The sequence below is a fragment of the Bufo gargarizans genome, chromosome 4, assembly GCF_014858855.1.
Source record: "Bufo gargarizans isolate SCDJY-AF-19 chromosome 4, ASM1485885v1, whole genome shotgun sequence".
Classification (NCBI taxonomy): Eukaryota; Metazoa; Chordata; class Amphibia; order Anura; family Bufonidae; genus Bufo; species Bufo gargarizans.
Window position 1 is genome coordinate 428,191,896 of NC_058083.1, and position 16,011 is coordinate 428,207,906.

At 38.4% G+C, this 16,011-nt stretch overlaps 1 protein-coding gene across 3 annotated transcripts; it reads left to right on the forward strand.

The window, feature by feature from the left end:
* Positions 1 to 1,582: 1,582 nt before the first annotated feature.
* Positions 1,583 to 13,952, forward strand: ZBTB18 (zinc finger and BTB domain containing 18). 3 transcript variants are annotated; one of them, XM_044292095.1, is made up of 3 exons: positions 1,583 to 2,058; positions 9,467 to 9,499; positions 10,724 to 13,952. In XM_044292095.1, the coding sequence occupies exon 3, from the start codon at positions 10,738 to 10,740 to the stop codon at positions 12,301 to 12,303; it is 1,566 nt and encodes a 521-aa protein (XP_044148030.1). In that variant the 5' UTR covers positions 1,583 to 2,058; positions 9,467 to 9,499; positions 10,724 to 10,737; the 3' UTR covers positions 12,304 to 13,952. The 3 variants fall into 3 exon arrangements, with proteins under 3 accessions (XP_044148030.1, XP_044148031.1, XP_044148032.1); XM_044292097.1 differs by lacking the exon at positions 1,583 to 2,058 and adding an exon at positions 7,294 to 7,455; XM_044292096.1 differs by lacking the exon at positions 9,467 to 9,499.
* Positions 13,953 to 16,011: the final 2,059 nt, after the last annotated feature.

The window sequence follows — 16,011 nt, forward strand, 5'->3', positions numbered from 1 at the left end:
AATTGATTTATTGTCACATATAAAATCAGCAAAAACAATAATAAACAGTATAAAACAATATAAACAACAATAAAAATACAAAAATTGGATATAAAAGTGACAAATATCTATCTAATGGTTGATAGCATAATTGTCACAAATATCGAAAAATCGCCTTGGAAAATGAGGTATTACTATGTATTATAGAAATAGAGAAATTGAAACTTGGAAATTTGCAAATGTTTCCAAATTTTGGGTAAATTGGTATTTTTTTATAAATAAAAATGATTTTTTTTACTTCATTTTACCAGTGTCATGAAGCGTTTTAAAGTTATTCACACATAAAGTGACACTGGTCATCCCATCTTAAAGGGGTTATCCCATCTTAGACAATGGGGTCATATCGCTAGGATATGCCCCCATTGTCTGATAGGTGCGGGTCCCACCTCTGGGACCCGCACCTACAATGAGAACGGAGCCAGGGAGCCAGTTGTGGCTGGAGGACCCCGGGTTTCCCAGGGTCTGTCCACCACCAGGCGCAGCTCCCCGCCTCCCTCATTGAAGTGAATGGGAGCGCACCGCGCAGCGCTCGGCTATTTTCGACGGCTCCATAGAAATGAATGGAGGGCGGCTGCGTATGCGCAGTGCGCCCTCCTCCACTTTCTCCGCTCTGTTCTCCTTGTAGGTGCGGGTCCCAGCGGTGGGACCCGCACCTATCAGACTATGGGGGCATATGCTAGCGATATGCCCCCATTGTTTATGATGGGATAACCCCTTTAAGGTGAAAATGAGCCCGGTCCTCAAGGGGTTAATCAGAAAGTTATGTGTATCCCAAAATGGCGCCATTAAAACTACAACTTGACCCGCAAAAAACAAGCCGTCATACATAGACAGAAAAATAAAAAAGTTATAGCTTAAGGAAGACTACTTTGAAAAAAACAAACAAAAAAAAAACGCTTGGTCATTAAGGCTCCAGGCTATTTTTTTCACAAAAGTATAAGGCTGCATTCACATGACCGTGGCGCCGTCATGCCCGTGTTGCGGACAACAAACCATGGATCCACAAAACGGGGCACCGGCCGCGTGAATTCTGCATCATGGTGAGGACCCATCGACTTTCATGGGTCCGCGACCGGCAAGATGCAGTTAAACAAGGTCTATCTTTTGTGGCATGGACGGACGGTTTGCGGTCTGCAACATAAGTACGCTGGCACCACAGTGGTGTGAGCACAGCCTAAAGGCATGATCACATCTGCATTGGAGACTCTTCTCTATGAGCAATGTGCTAAAGCTGGCACTTCCATTACTTTAGTTCTTCTGCTCCTCTAACCCTTCTAAGGTGACCTAAGTGGCCTGGGGTTAGCGTGTCAGGACCGGTTCTGTTATGGTCCCTCGTCCCAACATACAGTCACCTGGAGAAGCCGCAGTCGGGACTAACGTTCTCTCATCTACTACAAATATGGAAATGACTGCACAACCCCCTTGAAGTAGCCAAGAAGTACTGCAGACAGGGACACAGACCGGCGGCGGCAGACACACTGGAGAACTGCGCCGACAATTCCCCGCCTCTACCCCCTGAACTCTCGCGCAGGCGTGCTATGTTTTCCCAGACTCTGCCATCCTTTCCTGTTCGCCTTGGTGGCCACCTTTCCTGGCACCTGGCCTGCTTACTAAGGCGCCAGGCTGATGTGTGCGCTGAGTGCCGCCCCGGCTCTGTGCGCTGGAGAGACTGTACTAGTAGAGCGCTGAGGACGTCGGCAGCGAGGGAGCGAAGAGCAGCAGCGGCGGTCACTGGAGGAGCAGTGGCCGGCAGAGGCACGGGTAATGGAGGGCGGCTTCACTGTGTCCCGGGTAGGGTCAAGGACGAACTGCTCCTGCGGCTGACTCATTCTTCCTACAAAACATGGGAAGAGGGGACAGGTCTTCACGACGAGTTCCATAACTGCTGCAAGCTGGCAGGTGACCTCACACCATGCCATGATTTCACCCTGCTACCCCTTCCATTGGGCTGAGCTTGCAGAGAGAGTAGTGTGCCTGACTGCCCATTAGTGTTCTCCCCAAGACTTGGTGTCAGATAAGGTATGTTCTTTTACATAGGCTTTGTGTGTGTGTGTGTGTGTGTGTGTGTGTGTATGTATGTATGTATGTGTATATATATATATATATATATATATATATATATATATATATATATATAAAATAATATTTTATTTTTACAATATTTGCGCTTCTTGTTTGTATCCCAAAAGGTCTTTAATATATTTCCCCCCTCTTTTATATAGTTTGCGTTACCTATTTGTAAAGAGCGCCATCACAGACTGCTCCTGACTGGACAGTACATAGCAATCTAGTCAGTTTGAACAGGAATATAATCTTCTCAAAAAAAAAAAAAAAATGGTAGCTTCGTTTTTTTATGCATCATTTCTGTGTTTAGGAAAAATCGCAGCACGTTGTTTATTGTGCATTTTTCACTCCTCTCTGGCTCCATTAATGTGAATGGGGTTTGTGTGAAAAACAGAAGGCATCTAGATACAATACATTTTTCACTGGTGGTGGCCAGTAGATATAGTGTTCTTCAGTTTTTCTTCACACGCGTTCAAAACGCAACAAAACTGCATCTGTGTGGAAAAAAAAACGGAATCGCTGAACACCGTCACAAATAAAACCAACTAAACTTGTCTGCAAAACCATCAGTTTTTTTTTCCTGAACAGATCCTGATACAATCAATGTGTTTCATGTAAAAGAGGCTTTAAAGGGAACCTGTCATCTACTTTATGCTGACCTCACTGAGGGCAGCATAAATTAGTGACAGAAATGCTGATTTCAGCGGTGTGTCACTAATGAGCTACAAGTAAATGGTTGCTGAGAACCAGCATCATAATCACTGCAGCCCAGGCTTTGAAGAGTCACATCTACTTGAGAAGAGTCCTGGTTATTATAATCTCCTGCTCTCCTCGTCTATCTGCTGATGATTGGCAGTTCTCTCCTATGGAGAAAACTAGGTTGACAGTCTTCTGTCATCAGCAGGAGAGCAGGATTTGTGAATAACCAGGACTAGTGATGAGCGAACTTCTGGTTTAAGTTCGGCGTCTAAAGTTCGGCTTCCGGTTAGCGGAGAATCCTGATATGGATTCCGAATACCGTTGTGGTCCGTGGTAGCGGAATCAATAATGGCCGAATATTGTTTCCGCTACCACGGACCACAACGGAATTCGGAATCCATATCGGCATTCTCCGCTAACCGGAAGCCGAACTTTAGACGCCGAACTTAAAACAGAAGTTCGCTCATCACTAACCAGGACTCTTCTCAGGTGGCCGGGACTCTTTTCCAGGACCAGTCTGCAATGATTGTGAGGTTGGTTCTCGGCAACCACTTACTTTCAACTTATAAATGACAGACCACTGAAATCAACTCGCCTGTCTCTACTTTATGCTGCTGTTAGTATGGGCAGCATAAAGGTGATGACAGGTACCCTTTAATATATAGCAAATATATATATATTATTCCTTGTAGATCCTTTCATGCACATAATCTTTGAGCCCTGAACTGGACAGTTGCGTTAACTCCTTCCTGACCACTGCCGTACATGTATAAGTCCCAAAATACCTGAACTATTTAAATAAAATAAAAATATTTATGCCATACGGATAACGCCATAATGGAAAAAAAACATTGAATAATAACCTACCAAAATGTCATGCACACTTCCACTTGGTATCAATAATAACTACAGATCATCCCACAAAAAAGAACCCTCACACAGCTCCGTAGACTTGAAAATAAAAAAAAGTTATGGTGGTCAGATTATGGCAAAGAAAAAAACAAAACAAAAACCTTTTACAGTATTAAGTATTAAAACTAAAAAACATATAAATGTGAAATCGTTGTAATTGTACTGAGCCGGACAATGACGGTAACAGGTCAGTTTTACTGCATAGGAAATACCGTAAAAACAAAACCCATAAAACTATGGCGGAATTGCAGGTTTTTTCTTTTTTCCCAATTCCACACCATTTGGAATTTTGTCCCAGATTCCCACCAAATTGTAAGCATTAAATGGTTTAACATATAGATTGTTGTTAGGGTATCAGCAGTGTTTTACCTGTGTCTATACAGTAGGCCTACACCAGCATTGATTGATTAAATTGGTCTGAGTTGACCATTCAGACATATTTTAAGATGCTGTTTCCATGCTACAATTACTGAGGTTGACAGATTTTTTTATTTTTTATACATCAGATCAGTTTTTGGCAAATAAGACAGATTTGAGATTTGTCTAATTTATATTTTTACAGTTTATAATTTATGGTCAGGTAAGAAAGAGATTATCTGCGGCAATCACCACTCTGTGCTTATTCTATTTATTGAACTTCATGTGTAGTAAGGGTACTTTCACACTAGTGGTTTTCTTTTCCGGCGCTGAGTTCCGTCACAGGGGCTCTATACCGGAAAAGAACTGATCAGGCATATCCCCATGCATTCTGAATGGAGAGTAATCCGTTCAGGAGGCATCAGGATGTCTTCAGTCCAGTCGTTTTGACTGATCAGGCAAAAGAGAAAACCGCAGCATGCTACGGTTTTCTCTCCGGCGAAAAAAACCTGAAGACATGCCTGAACGCCGGATCCGGCATTCAGAATACCGGATCTGTCGTTCCGGCATGCGCAGATCGGTTAAAATGTGAAAAAATGTACAAGACGGATCCGTCGGTCCGCATGACAAGCGGAGAGACGGATCCGTCCTTGCAATGCATTTGTGAGACGGATCCGGATCCGTCTCACAAATGCTTTCAGTCAGCGGCGGATCCAGCGGCCAGTTCCGACGATGGAACTGCCCGCCGGATCATACTGCCGCAAGTGTGAAAGTAGCCTAAGTTGTATAACAATTCTACAAGCTGAACATGGGGAGTAGGGATGAGCAAAATGACTCTCGGATCCAAGATCTGAAGTCCAAACTTCATTTTAATGCTGTACAGAGATTTGTCTCCATACAGCGTTAAAATGTAGGGGCTCCGGCGAGTTGAAATTATGGAGTCCATCCATTTGAATGCTGTACGGAGACAAATCTCTGTCCAGCATTCAAACAAAGTTTTGAGAAAATGTACTTTGGATCTGAAGGTTGATTCGCTCAACACTAATGGGGATGATAAAGTGATGGCCATTTCACTTTTATCCATGCTTGTTCCTGGCCTCTCTTATTATTTATGGTGGTACTTTTGTGGCTATGCTGATCTGAAATTTCTCTGACTGTCCCATTCATAGGTATGCGCAGAAATCTGCAGCACTCTTCCATTTGTGCAAAAATATAAATTGTTTATTTCAAATCAGCAGCATGACAGCTGCGGATTTCTGCGTATACCTGTTACAGGTCGGGACCCTTATGTTGGGATCTCTATCTGCGAGCACCACGTCACCTATTAAAGGTAGATATATTTTTTCCAATTGCTGGACTCTGTAGTGCTGCTTAGCTTTCATCTGTCCCATTCATAGATCACGTTTGCAGGAATCCATGTGCTTGTTACAGAAATAATGAAAAATGTACAGAACATATTTTCAGTTGCTGACATTTCGGCAACAAATATACCAAAGGAACATACAGTACATGCTGTGCAAGTCCCACCATGAAACCATCAGAGTAGCTTTCTGATATTCTGTAATGCTGCTGTCTACGAGAAGCTTGGTGTAGTCTATCAAACAACTGTGACCGGGAACCTGTCATTGTCCAATGAAGTGCAGTGCTTGTATAGCACATCATAGTGAGGGTTACCCAGCGCTATAACATTGAACCATGTGCACTTCTGCATCCTAAACCATACCATAATTATGGCCCCTGATGTTTTGTATTTCTTGCAGATTTCCAGTATAAAATCACTGGACATTCTCTGCCAAATGAATGGTGATTTACAAAGGCAGACAATTGTAGGCAAGCTGGGGAATTCCAAATCGACCACGTGCTTTTTCTTTGTATTTTTTAGTAGTTGTAGTCCAAAGCATCAGTGGCCAAGTCCATTGCAAAATCGGACCGTTAAACACAAAGGTTTTGCTGTGTATTTGCAAGCTATTTCCCTAGTGGAATTTTTTCCATACGTGAACACTCAGACATTTATGTTACAGGTGCCTTGTTAGGGCATATTTACTTCATAGAGGATGACCCCCTCTTTGAATCAAAGCACAGGGATCAGCAACCTTTGGCACTCCAGCTGCTGTGAAACTACAACTCCAAGCATGTACACTTACTCAGCTGTTCTTGTAACGCCTATAGAAGTAGAAAGGAGGATTCTGGGAGTTTCAGAACACCTGGAATGCCAAAGTTTAGGAATCCCTGCTCCAGAAAGAACGCCCCCTTCTGGTGGAATTGGTAGACCTCGTTATTAAATGATTGCCTGTCTATAAGAACAGCTACTGGAGCTTGACCCACAGCATTCAGCAAAATGTCAAGGTCATTTCATTGTGAGAAGAGGTTGATCAAGTTGGAGCAATTTCTGTACTGTTGGCCTAATGCCACGTACAGTGACAGTGTGCACTGAATTGTGTGTTCAGTCCTGTGCCCATATTATTCATATGTATCCACACATTTGAGCATGTTAAATCATGCCAGAGTATTTTTCAATAGCTTGGTTAACTGGTGGTTGCATCAATGCATGATCATGCAACAGTACCTTCTGTTATTTTTAAATCTTTTTATCTGATGCTGCCATGGCCAAAGTTGATATCTTCATAGGGTACATTCATGTCTGTATTCAGAAATCCAGCAGGTTGTTCCACCAGAGGGGCAGCCTGCCAGAGTTCATTATATCTGGCGTAGCAGAATAATGCCAGGAACTGATCCCCTTTAACTACAATGGGGTCCAACGAGGATCCAGTCGCTTGCCAGCAAAACAAAACATCCTCCATGTAGTGGGCAGATCCCCATCAGATCTGTACACACATGTGAACATAGGGTAATAAGTTCAGCCACAATATGTACAATGTACTTGATAGTAAAGGATTTTACGGATTCCCTTATTTCTCACAATTTAGTTTATTTTTTATTTTATTTTGTGCAGCCATTAACAGGGTTAATAAACTTGTAAAGATAAAATATCAAGTTACCTATTTTTAACCCCCCCAAAAAACTTTTAAGAAACATCTTTCATCTATAGAAAGTTTTGGGGACATATGTGCAGAATGTATCTTATGTGTCTTATATCTGTCAAGTATTACAATTGGTAATGCTGAGATCTCTACCATTCACTAGAACAAAGGGGCCACAGTGCCCTTGTGAGTGTTGTGTGCATTGTGTTAACTGCAAGCTTGTACCTTCCAGGCTATGATGTTAGTGCTTCAGTTGACTTGGCAGTGTACTGTGTCCTAGAGACTATGGGGTTGCTAGCTCCAAGATCAGTGATGCTAACTTTTGGCATATTGAAAAAATGAGTGCGTTTGGGAAAAGGTACAGAGGGACAGTAGTCCAATTGGAATAGAGCCTGCAATTAGGGTAAGAGCCCCACTATTCCATCCAACCCGTTGTCTGAAATGTGCCTTTTAAGTGAAACTGTTTGAGATAATATCTTAAAAATGTTTTATTTACACTAGGGATCGACCAATATTGAATTTTTTTTTCATTATTATTATTTTTTTATTTATTTAGAGCCGATACCAATAATCTGAACTTTCAGGCCAATAGCCGATAATTTATACCGATATTTTATATCTCATAATATATATTATATTAGTTGGTAGTCACTGAGGTGGTGGAAATTTGCATTTGGCACTAGTATATTATAAATGTAAATTATAAATTAATAAAGCCCTTAGTTGGTAGTCAATTTATATTTATAATATTCTAGAGCCAAATCCCAATTTCCACACCATCCTCCCCTCACTGACTTTATTAACCCCTATCAGACCTCAGATCAGACCTTTATTAACCCCTATGACACCTCAAATGAATAAATGAAAAAAACTCCTCACCTCTCCTGCTCCGCGGCTCCTCTTCATCTCCGGGTCCGGTGTCTCGCTTCCCTGTGTTCTCCGGCTCGCGCTGCACTGTCAACTGACAGCGTCAGGTCATAGTGCGTGCACTACGTCCTGACGCTGTACGGGGTCAGGACAGCGCAGCACGGGCCCCATCAAAGAAGACCAGGGAGGGTGAGTATCGGAAGTGCTTGCTGCGCTTCTTCCCCGCTCCCGGCACCCGATGCATACTAGTGCGCGCTTCAATAATGGAAGCGCTCACTAGTATTCGCTTTATACTCATTATCGGTATATCGGCAAGGTTAGATGCCGATACCAATAATGTACAAAATCCTGAATATCGACTGATAATATCGGGACTTCCGATAATCGATCAATCCCTAATTTACACCTTTATACTCACTAGCTATAAAAAAGCTCAAAGAGTAATCAAATGACTTATGAATAAATATTGTTTGGTGTGATATTAAGCATGTGAAATTGTTGACGCATATTTTACAAAGGCTGGTAAAACAATTCAGCTATTCCAGCTACTTTCTCACTACCTAATGTTTAGTGTTTATCTGACACTCACAGATGTGAGGTGCATAGACAGAATAGAAACCTGTATGTTCACTGTGATATTGCAGTGTTATTTCATCAGCCACTTGCAGGAAGATCTTGATCTTTTTGTGCGTATGTTTGCCAAGAGCACGCTGTAAAATTGTAATAATAACTACCCATACTTAAGGAAATTGTATTTGAAATTGAGAATAAAAAATAGAAATTAATAATGCCATATTACTAGGATAACAAGTTAGTTTTTTCCTTACCATCAATGATTTTGTAAGAATAAATGCAAAACAAGAAAATGTAATTTAGCATTGCTTATTTTACATACACACTAACTATATATATATATATATATATATATAATCACACACACACACAATATTTTTAAGCTGCATATTGTAGGAGTTCATACCTTCAATACATAAAATCATCAAAATGGTGTGAAGTTGTTAGAAAATTCCATAATTATAATAGTCCATATGTTAAGTTGGTATGTGAAGAAAGTTTAGAGAAGAGGAAACTTTGAAGTTTTTGTTTATACAAACTGAAGAAAAAAGTTCTCCTAAGAAAAAGCTGGTGGCAGGAGTGTAGAGGAGCAGCATATGGCATTAAAAGGAGCACAGCTGGAGGTAGCATTTCCATCTGAACATGATGTCAGAGCAGCTGACAGCTTGCCATCCCTCAGCCTTTTATTCTAACACACAGCCAGGGAGTTAGTGTGTGCAGAGCTGTGTGGGGAAAAGGTATCTTATTCCTCCCTAACATCCTCTCCACTTTGCATCTGTTTGTCAGTCTGTTTTTTTTTTTTTTTTCCCCTTCATTTTTTTTATTTATTTATTTCTTGAGTCGATCAATATACAACCGCATACGGCACTTGAGAGTGGAGTACATCATCAGGTCTATGTATAAAAAAGGTAGGACTTGCAGTAGATGCAGTTGTATATTGATTAACATGTTTTCTGCTTTTTCATTATTTTTAGTGTGACTTATTTCATCTTAAGCATTTTCCTTTGGTAAGTGCATCTCTTGGAAATCTGCTGTGTTAGATTATTTATAACATTATTAATGATTTTGTGATATATTGCTCCTTCTTTGCTATTGTGTTGAAGTGGTTAAAAACCTTTCACTATGGTTTAGAAAGCGCAGTGCAGGTTTTATTAGTTTCTTGTGGAACATGACATGGATGTTCATCATCTTCTTGTTACAGCCTTAAATCACAATAAGCTCCAAAATATTTTATTTTCATTTTAAAGTATCTGGCAATCTGAAAGCACTGGGAAAAAACATCAGGCCTGAATTAAGGTTGCAGTCTGTTTGATTTGTGCCCTTTTCACTATTAATATTACAATTTCACCTGCCTTTAGTTTTCTATTTGTTGTTTTTAATTTTTCTGCATCTACCTGTCATTGTCATATATTGTAGGTTTTGCATGTATTCCCAGTACTTGTTTATGTACTAGCAAACTAATTTGGAACTTGTAGATTTGAGCTGCTTGAATTGGCCAGACAGCTGTAATCGCACTCCTCTATTCTTAATCTCTTTATCTGGGCAGCAGCTGCCATATGGCCACCGTCAGCTGGATCAGATGTTTATAAGCTTCCTTCTTCGTCCCTCTGTCCTTTCAGCCTACTAATTTGATCACAGCTACCTTGTGAGCTGCCCTCAAATCTTTATTTTTAGCCCTCTTAAGGATTAGGATTGATGTGGGTTTCAGTGCACTTAAAGTGATTGTATTTGTTAATCTTTGCATTCTTTTGTTTTGTAAAGATAATGTAAGGCTATTTTATTGTAAATCAATTTTGGTTACTGAAAGTATTTTATTTCATAGAATTTTGTGCTGGCACTATCTACCTTCATAATTTTCTCTTTACATACTAGTTTACTTGCTTCCTAGACTTATTGCGCAGCATGGACGGACTGAAATGTGCACAATGTTTAAGATTAAAATCCATTTAATCTGTTGCGTTATTATATAGTTAAAATCAGTTTTGCTTTAAAAATGTAAAATTTTTATTTATTTTTTTGTTCTCTGGCCTGAAATATTGTGAAGGGCATGTCCATTAGTGAAGCATAAAGTATCTGTCTATCCCTATCCGTTAAGCTTGTTTCTTATAAAAGCTTATTCATTTAAACTAGCAGTTCTACAATTAAAAACATTGATTCTGTGATAAAGATCTATTAAATTGTACTTCCAATGAGAATCGTGTTACTACTTCTAATACAAAATTTCTGTTTAGGTTATGAAGACATTATGGATTTTCCAGAACATAGCAGACATTTGCTGCAGTGTTTGAGTGAGCAGAGAGATCAAGGATTTCTGTGTGATTGCACTGTTCTGGTAGGAGATGCCCATTTCCGAGCACACAGAGCTGTACTGGCTTCATGCAGCATGTATTTCCACCTCTTTTACAAGGATCAGCTTGACAAAAGAGACATTGTTAACTTGAACAGTGACATTGTTACAGCTCCAGCCTTTGCTCTCCTGCTTGAATTCATGTATGAAGGGAAACTCCAGTTTAAAGATCTGCCTGTTGAAGATGTACTTGCAGCTGCCAGTTATCTCCACATGTACGACATTGTGAAAGTCTGTAAAAAGAAACTGAAAGAAAAAGCTACAACAGAAGCAGACAGTACAAAAAAAGAGGAAGACTATTCAAGTTGTTCAGATAAAGTAGAAAGCCTCTCAGATGGTAGCAGCCACATGGCAGGTGATCTACCTAGTGATGATGAAGATGGTGATGCTGAAAAGTTGAACATTCTTCCTAGTCGAGGTGATTTGACTTCTGACTCTGAAAACATGTGGTTGAGGTTATCCTCTGATTCAACCAGCCTTACTCAACCTAGCACTGAAGGTGAAACTCGCACAACCACTGTAAAAACAGCACCTAGCCCTTCAAGCTCAGCTGGCTCCTTATCTGGGAGGTTGAAAGCTTCCATAAGGGATACAGCAGATTCAGACTGTGTCCTGGACCTTTCTGTTAAATCTAGTTTGTCAGGAGTTGAACAAATGAGCACCTCCTACTTCTCTTCATCAGAGACACTGAGAAATAATTTAGTTCATGTGAAAGTAGAAAAAGAAGCCTCTTGCGATGAAAATGATATAGATACTACTGAATATGATATGGAACAAAGTACAGTGAAAGAAGGCATAAGTAATGATATAAGGACACATTATGAGTCCATCCACTTAGGTCCTGTACGAGATGATTCCATCTTGAGAGAGTTGGATCATGATGAAAAAGCAAGTGATGATGAAATGATAACTCCTGATAATGAGCGAGTTCAGATAGAAAGTAACATGGACACAAGTCTTCTTCCTTTTGTTTCAAACATGCTTAATCCTGCCGGGCAGATCTTTATGTGTCCACTTTGCAACAAAGTTTTTCCAAGTCCACATATACTCCAAATTCACTTAAGTACACACTTTCGGGAACAGGATGGTATACGAAGTAAAGCCACTAATGATGTCCATGTCCCTACCTGCTCTCTTTGTGGTAAGACTTTTTCCTGTATGTACACGCTAAAACGTCATGAGAGGACTCATTCTGGAGAGAAGCCTTTCACTTGTACTCAGTGTGGAAAAAGTTTCCAGTACTCTCACAACCTGAGTCGGCATGCCGTCGTTCATACACGGGAGAAACCACATGCTTGTAAGTGGTGTGAGAGAAGGTTTACACAGTCTGGAGACCTATACAGGCATATCAGAAAATTTCACTGTGAACTTGTAAACTCTTTATCTGTTAAAAGTGAAGCATTGAACTTGCCTGGGGTTAGAGACTGGACTTTAGAAGATAGCTCTCAAGAACTTTGGAAATAAATGCAATGTAGGTTCATTCATGCATACAAGGTTTAGAGTTATGTATACAAGTATACATATGCACTGTCAGTATGTTTAACAAGATGTTAAATATCCCTTTACACAAGTTTTTTTTAATTTAAAGATAAATCTAGATTTTGTTAATGCAATCCTGTATCGAGCCATGGCATCTTAGAATATGTAATGAAAAATCAATTGCTTAACTAAAAATTTAGTTGTTGGATATTAGTGTTGCACTTTATCAGTTTGATACATCATGAGTCTTTACACTGAATGTTGTATTAAAATTAATTTATTTTATATAGTTTTGTAAGGAGGAGGTTTGGGTGATATATGCTAAGTCAATTAACATTGGGAACTGTCTAATGACATTATTTGATTTTCATATAATGTATAAATGGTTTCAGTGGGAAAGGGACTTTTTAGGTTTTTGTATAAACTGGGCGTATCCTGCACCTCCTCATTTATTAAACAATAGGGCATATGCTTCCCTTTAATGTAGGGCTTTATATTGAACATTATTTTTTTAATCGTCATTATCAGTAATGGTAAAATACGGTAAATCGTGAGTTTGTGAAAAAATAATTCGGAATAAATAGAAGGATTGTGAAGGTAGTTAAGTGTTCAAACTGGCTTTATAATGTACCATTTTTGTGTAACGTAAATTCACATGGTGTTGTCAAATAATTTTAATGCTACTTTTAGTTTAATTCTGTTTTCTGTTTAAACAAGAGCCGCATGAATATTTCTATCATTATTTACTTGCAGGATAACTTATTTGAACATAATTTTATCTGAAAGAAATATGCTGTTAAAATTGAATTTTTATGTTCTCAAAACAAAAAGTGTGTATGTATTTTCTAGCTGTTTTTCTTATTAGATTTAATTTTAGCCTTTATTTGTTCCCTGAAAAATATACCTGTTTACACACCTTTACAGATGCAATAATTAATAAGTATATTCAAATGTACATTCTAACAGAATAATATTAAAAGAATGGCACTTCACTATGTTTCGTAAATTAAAAAGTATAAATAATATTTTAACTACTGTTTGATTTAAGACAAAGCAATGAATGACAGAATACAAGTATAATTTGGGTTCTATAAAAACAGTGTTTTGCCTCTTTATCTAAGAACTCCTAGGATGATTTTTTCTAAACTTACACATACTTATGTGTACTGTGGTAAAAAAAAAAAAAAAAAAAAACTACAGATCTGTTGCAAAAACTCAAAGAATTTATTTATTTTTTAGGTTTTATTGCTATTTATGTAAGATGCAAACTGAAATGTACTGTTGCTAAATGAGGCATGTTTCCATTATATGCTGCATCTTTTTCAGAGGATAAAAGACAATTTAGTGGACCGATGTGTGTACTTTTTTTTAACTGTTATTTAAGAATGGTAAATTTATTTAAGATGAGACAATCATTGTCAGTGTATTGGCAATTTATTTTGCTTTATTTAGCATTTTACAATTTGTGATTTGTGAAATACTTTTATTTAATAATTAGACTTCTGTCTAGCCCTGACAATCATTGTATTTTTTTCCAGAAAAGGTGTGAGTAATTTATTATATTGTTTTAATTTTGTACTTCGTATAGGTGTTTGATATCTTTCAAGCAGTGTGAAATTTCAATAAAACACATAAATTAATGAGTGTGATGTTTTTGTATTGTTTCACTTACTCATCCTTTACAGATTTGTAAATATCATACATTTCAGGTGTTTAGAATGTTTTGCCAAAATGTCTCCATTTTATTTTTATTTTGTATGGTCTGTTAGTATAATGCAAATTAGTTTCTAGAGGAACTGTGACTCTGAATAGTCTGTGTAGGGTCCAGTCTGTAGGCTTGAGCTTTATGAATTTATTATGGAATTCTGAGTTTACTGATTGATGTAAGGTGTGTATTCTCACAAAACAGGGTAATAGCAGAAACACAAACACTAATATAAACATATATATATATACTGCAGTAATACACCAGCGAGTAGGGTTTTGAGACATATTAGAAAACTCCCACGCATTAATGCTGTTATGGTATTTATAGTTTTGGATAGACACATTTTGTATGGACAAATTTGCCATGGTGCAGGCAGAATTGTAGTTTTAATTGTATAACTTTACACTGGACATTTTCAGTACAGTATAGGAAACAAAAGAAACATTTAATAAGAAAGCCAAAATTTACTCAAAATGGATTAAAAATACACAAAATTGGATTAACAATATCAGAATTTATGTCACTGATTGGATATTAGTATGGATTGAAAATAATTTTTGTTGATATATGAGCCTCAGGATCACTGCATTAGCATAGCTATAAATATTGTGCATCTTTATAAATTTTCTTAAATCTGCTTTGGTTAACTTTAGATTTTAAAACAGTCAGACTATAAGAGTAAGGTAAAAGATTTTCATAAAAAAACATTGATAATAAAAAATCTTGATAATATGTTTATAGATAAATTATAATATATATCCACAACATATTCTGCAGAAAAGTAAACTACACATTTACCTCCCCCTTTAAACACTAAGAGGAGCCCAAATGCTATCCCATTTTACTTGAAAAATCACACTGGATATGCGGACCATTTTGTTCAAAACAAAAAATTGGGACTATGATACCATATATAAAATAATGTAATGTTTTATAGTACATATTACTACAAAAAGCATCAAAGTATTGTACATTGTGGCATCAATAATGACATTTACTGTTAACACCCTATAATATATTTACAGAATGAAATCTTGCCTCATCATATGAAGAGTTCACATACCCCATTCCACACACATTCCGGATTAAATACCTCAAGAATAACTGTTCATTTAAAACCTGCCTAATGTTTCCAATAAATGCTTACATTTGATAGTTGTCAGTCTCATAGAGGATTTCTGTGCATTGGTAATAATAATAAACAAAGGAGATAAATATACATCTATCATAATGCATTACTTATATCAATAAGAAGAAATGATTTAATTACTTTTGTTACTGCTTCCTTTCTTTTTTTCATCTGTGGAATCACTTTTTCTATTTCTAGAATTATTTTGCTTGTCATTTATTTTATTTTATTTTAAATGTATTTATACGCTAAAAAAGGGCCTTCCTCTGCTGTAACTGTCATTATTTCTTTAAAGGGGTTTCCGACATAAAAAGATAATTAACCCTTTTTTGTTTTTTCATTTATTTTTTATTTTTTCTTCCTGCCTTCCAAAAGCCATATATATATGTTTTTTTGTTCACATATCAGGAAGGTCTTGTGTTTTTTCTTTTTAAAAGGGTTGTCCATGTTTAGAGCAGAACCCGGATATATCCCCATTTTCACCCAGGCAGCCCCCCTGACTTGAGCATTGGAGCAGTTCATGCTCCAATGCTCTCCTTTGCCCTGCGCTAAATCGTGCAGGGCAAAGGCATTTTCTGGAGTATCTGTGAAGTACCGGGCTCTCCATGGGGCTGCCAGGCAGAAGCTTCTGCCCAGCAGTGGGCCCAGTGATGTCGACTGCACTGATGGGCGGCCTTTAGCGCTGCCCTAGCCTGTAAAACGCTGCCCTAGCCTACACTAAAGCCCATCCATGAGAGCCGGTGACTTCACCAAACACACTGCTGGGCGGAAGCCTCCATGGCAGTGTGTTGTTGTAAATAAAAGAGCCCTTGCCCTGCGTGATCCAGCGCAGGTCAAGGGAGTGCATCGGAGCATG

Bases quoted from the DNA above. Each gene is read 5' to 3' on its own strand.
- ZBTB18 (XM_044292095.1), top strand. From the start codon at position 10,738: ATGGATTTTCCAGAACATAGCAGACATTTGCTGCAGTGTTTGAGTGAG.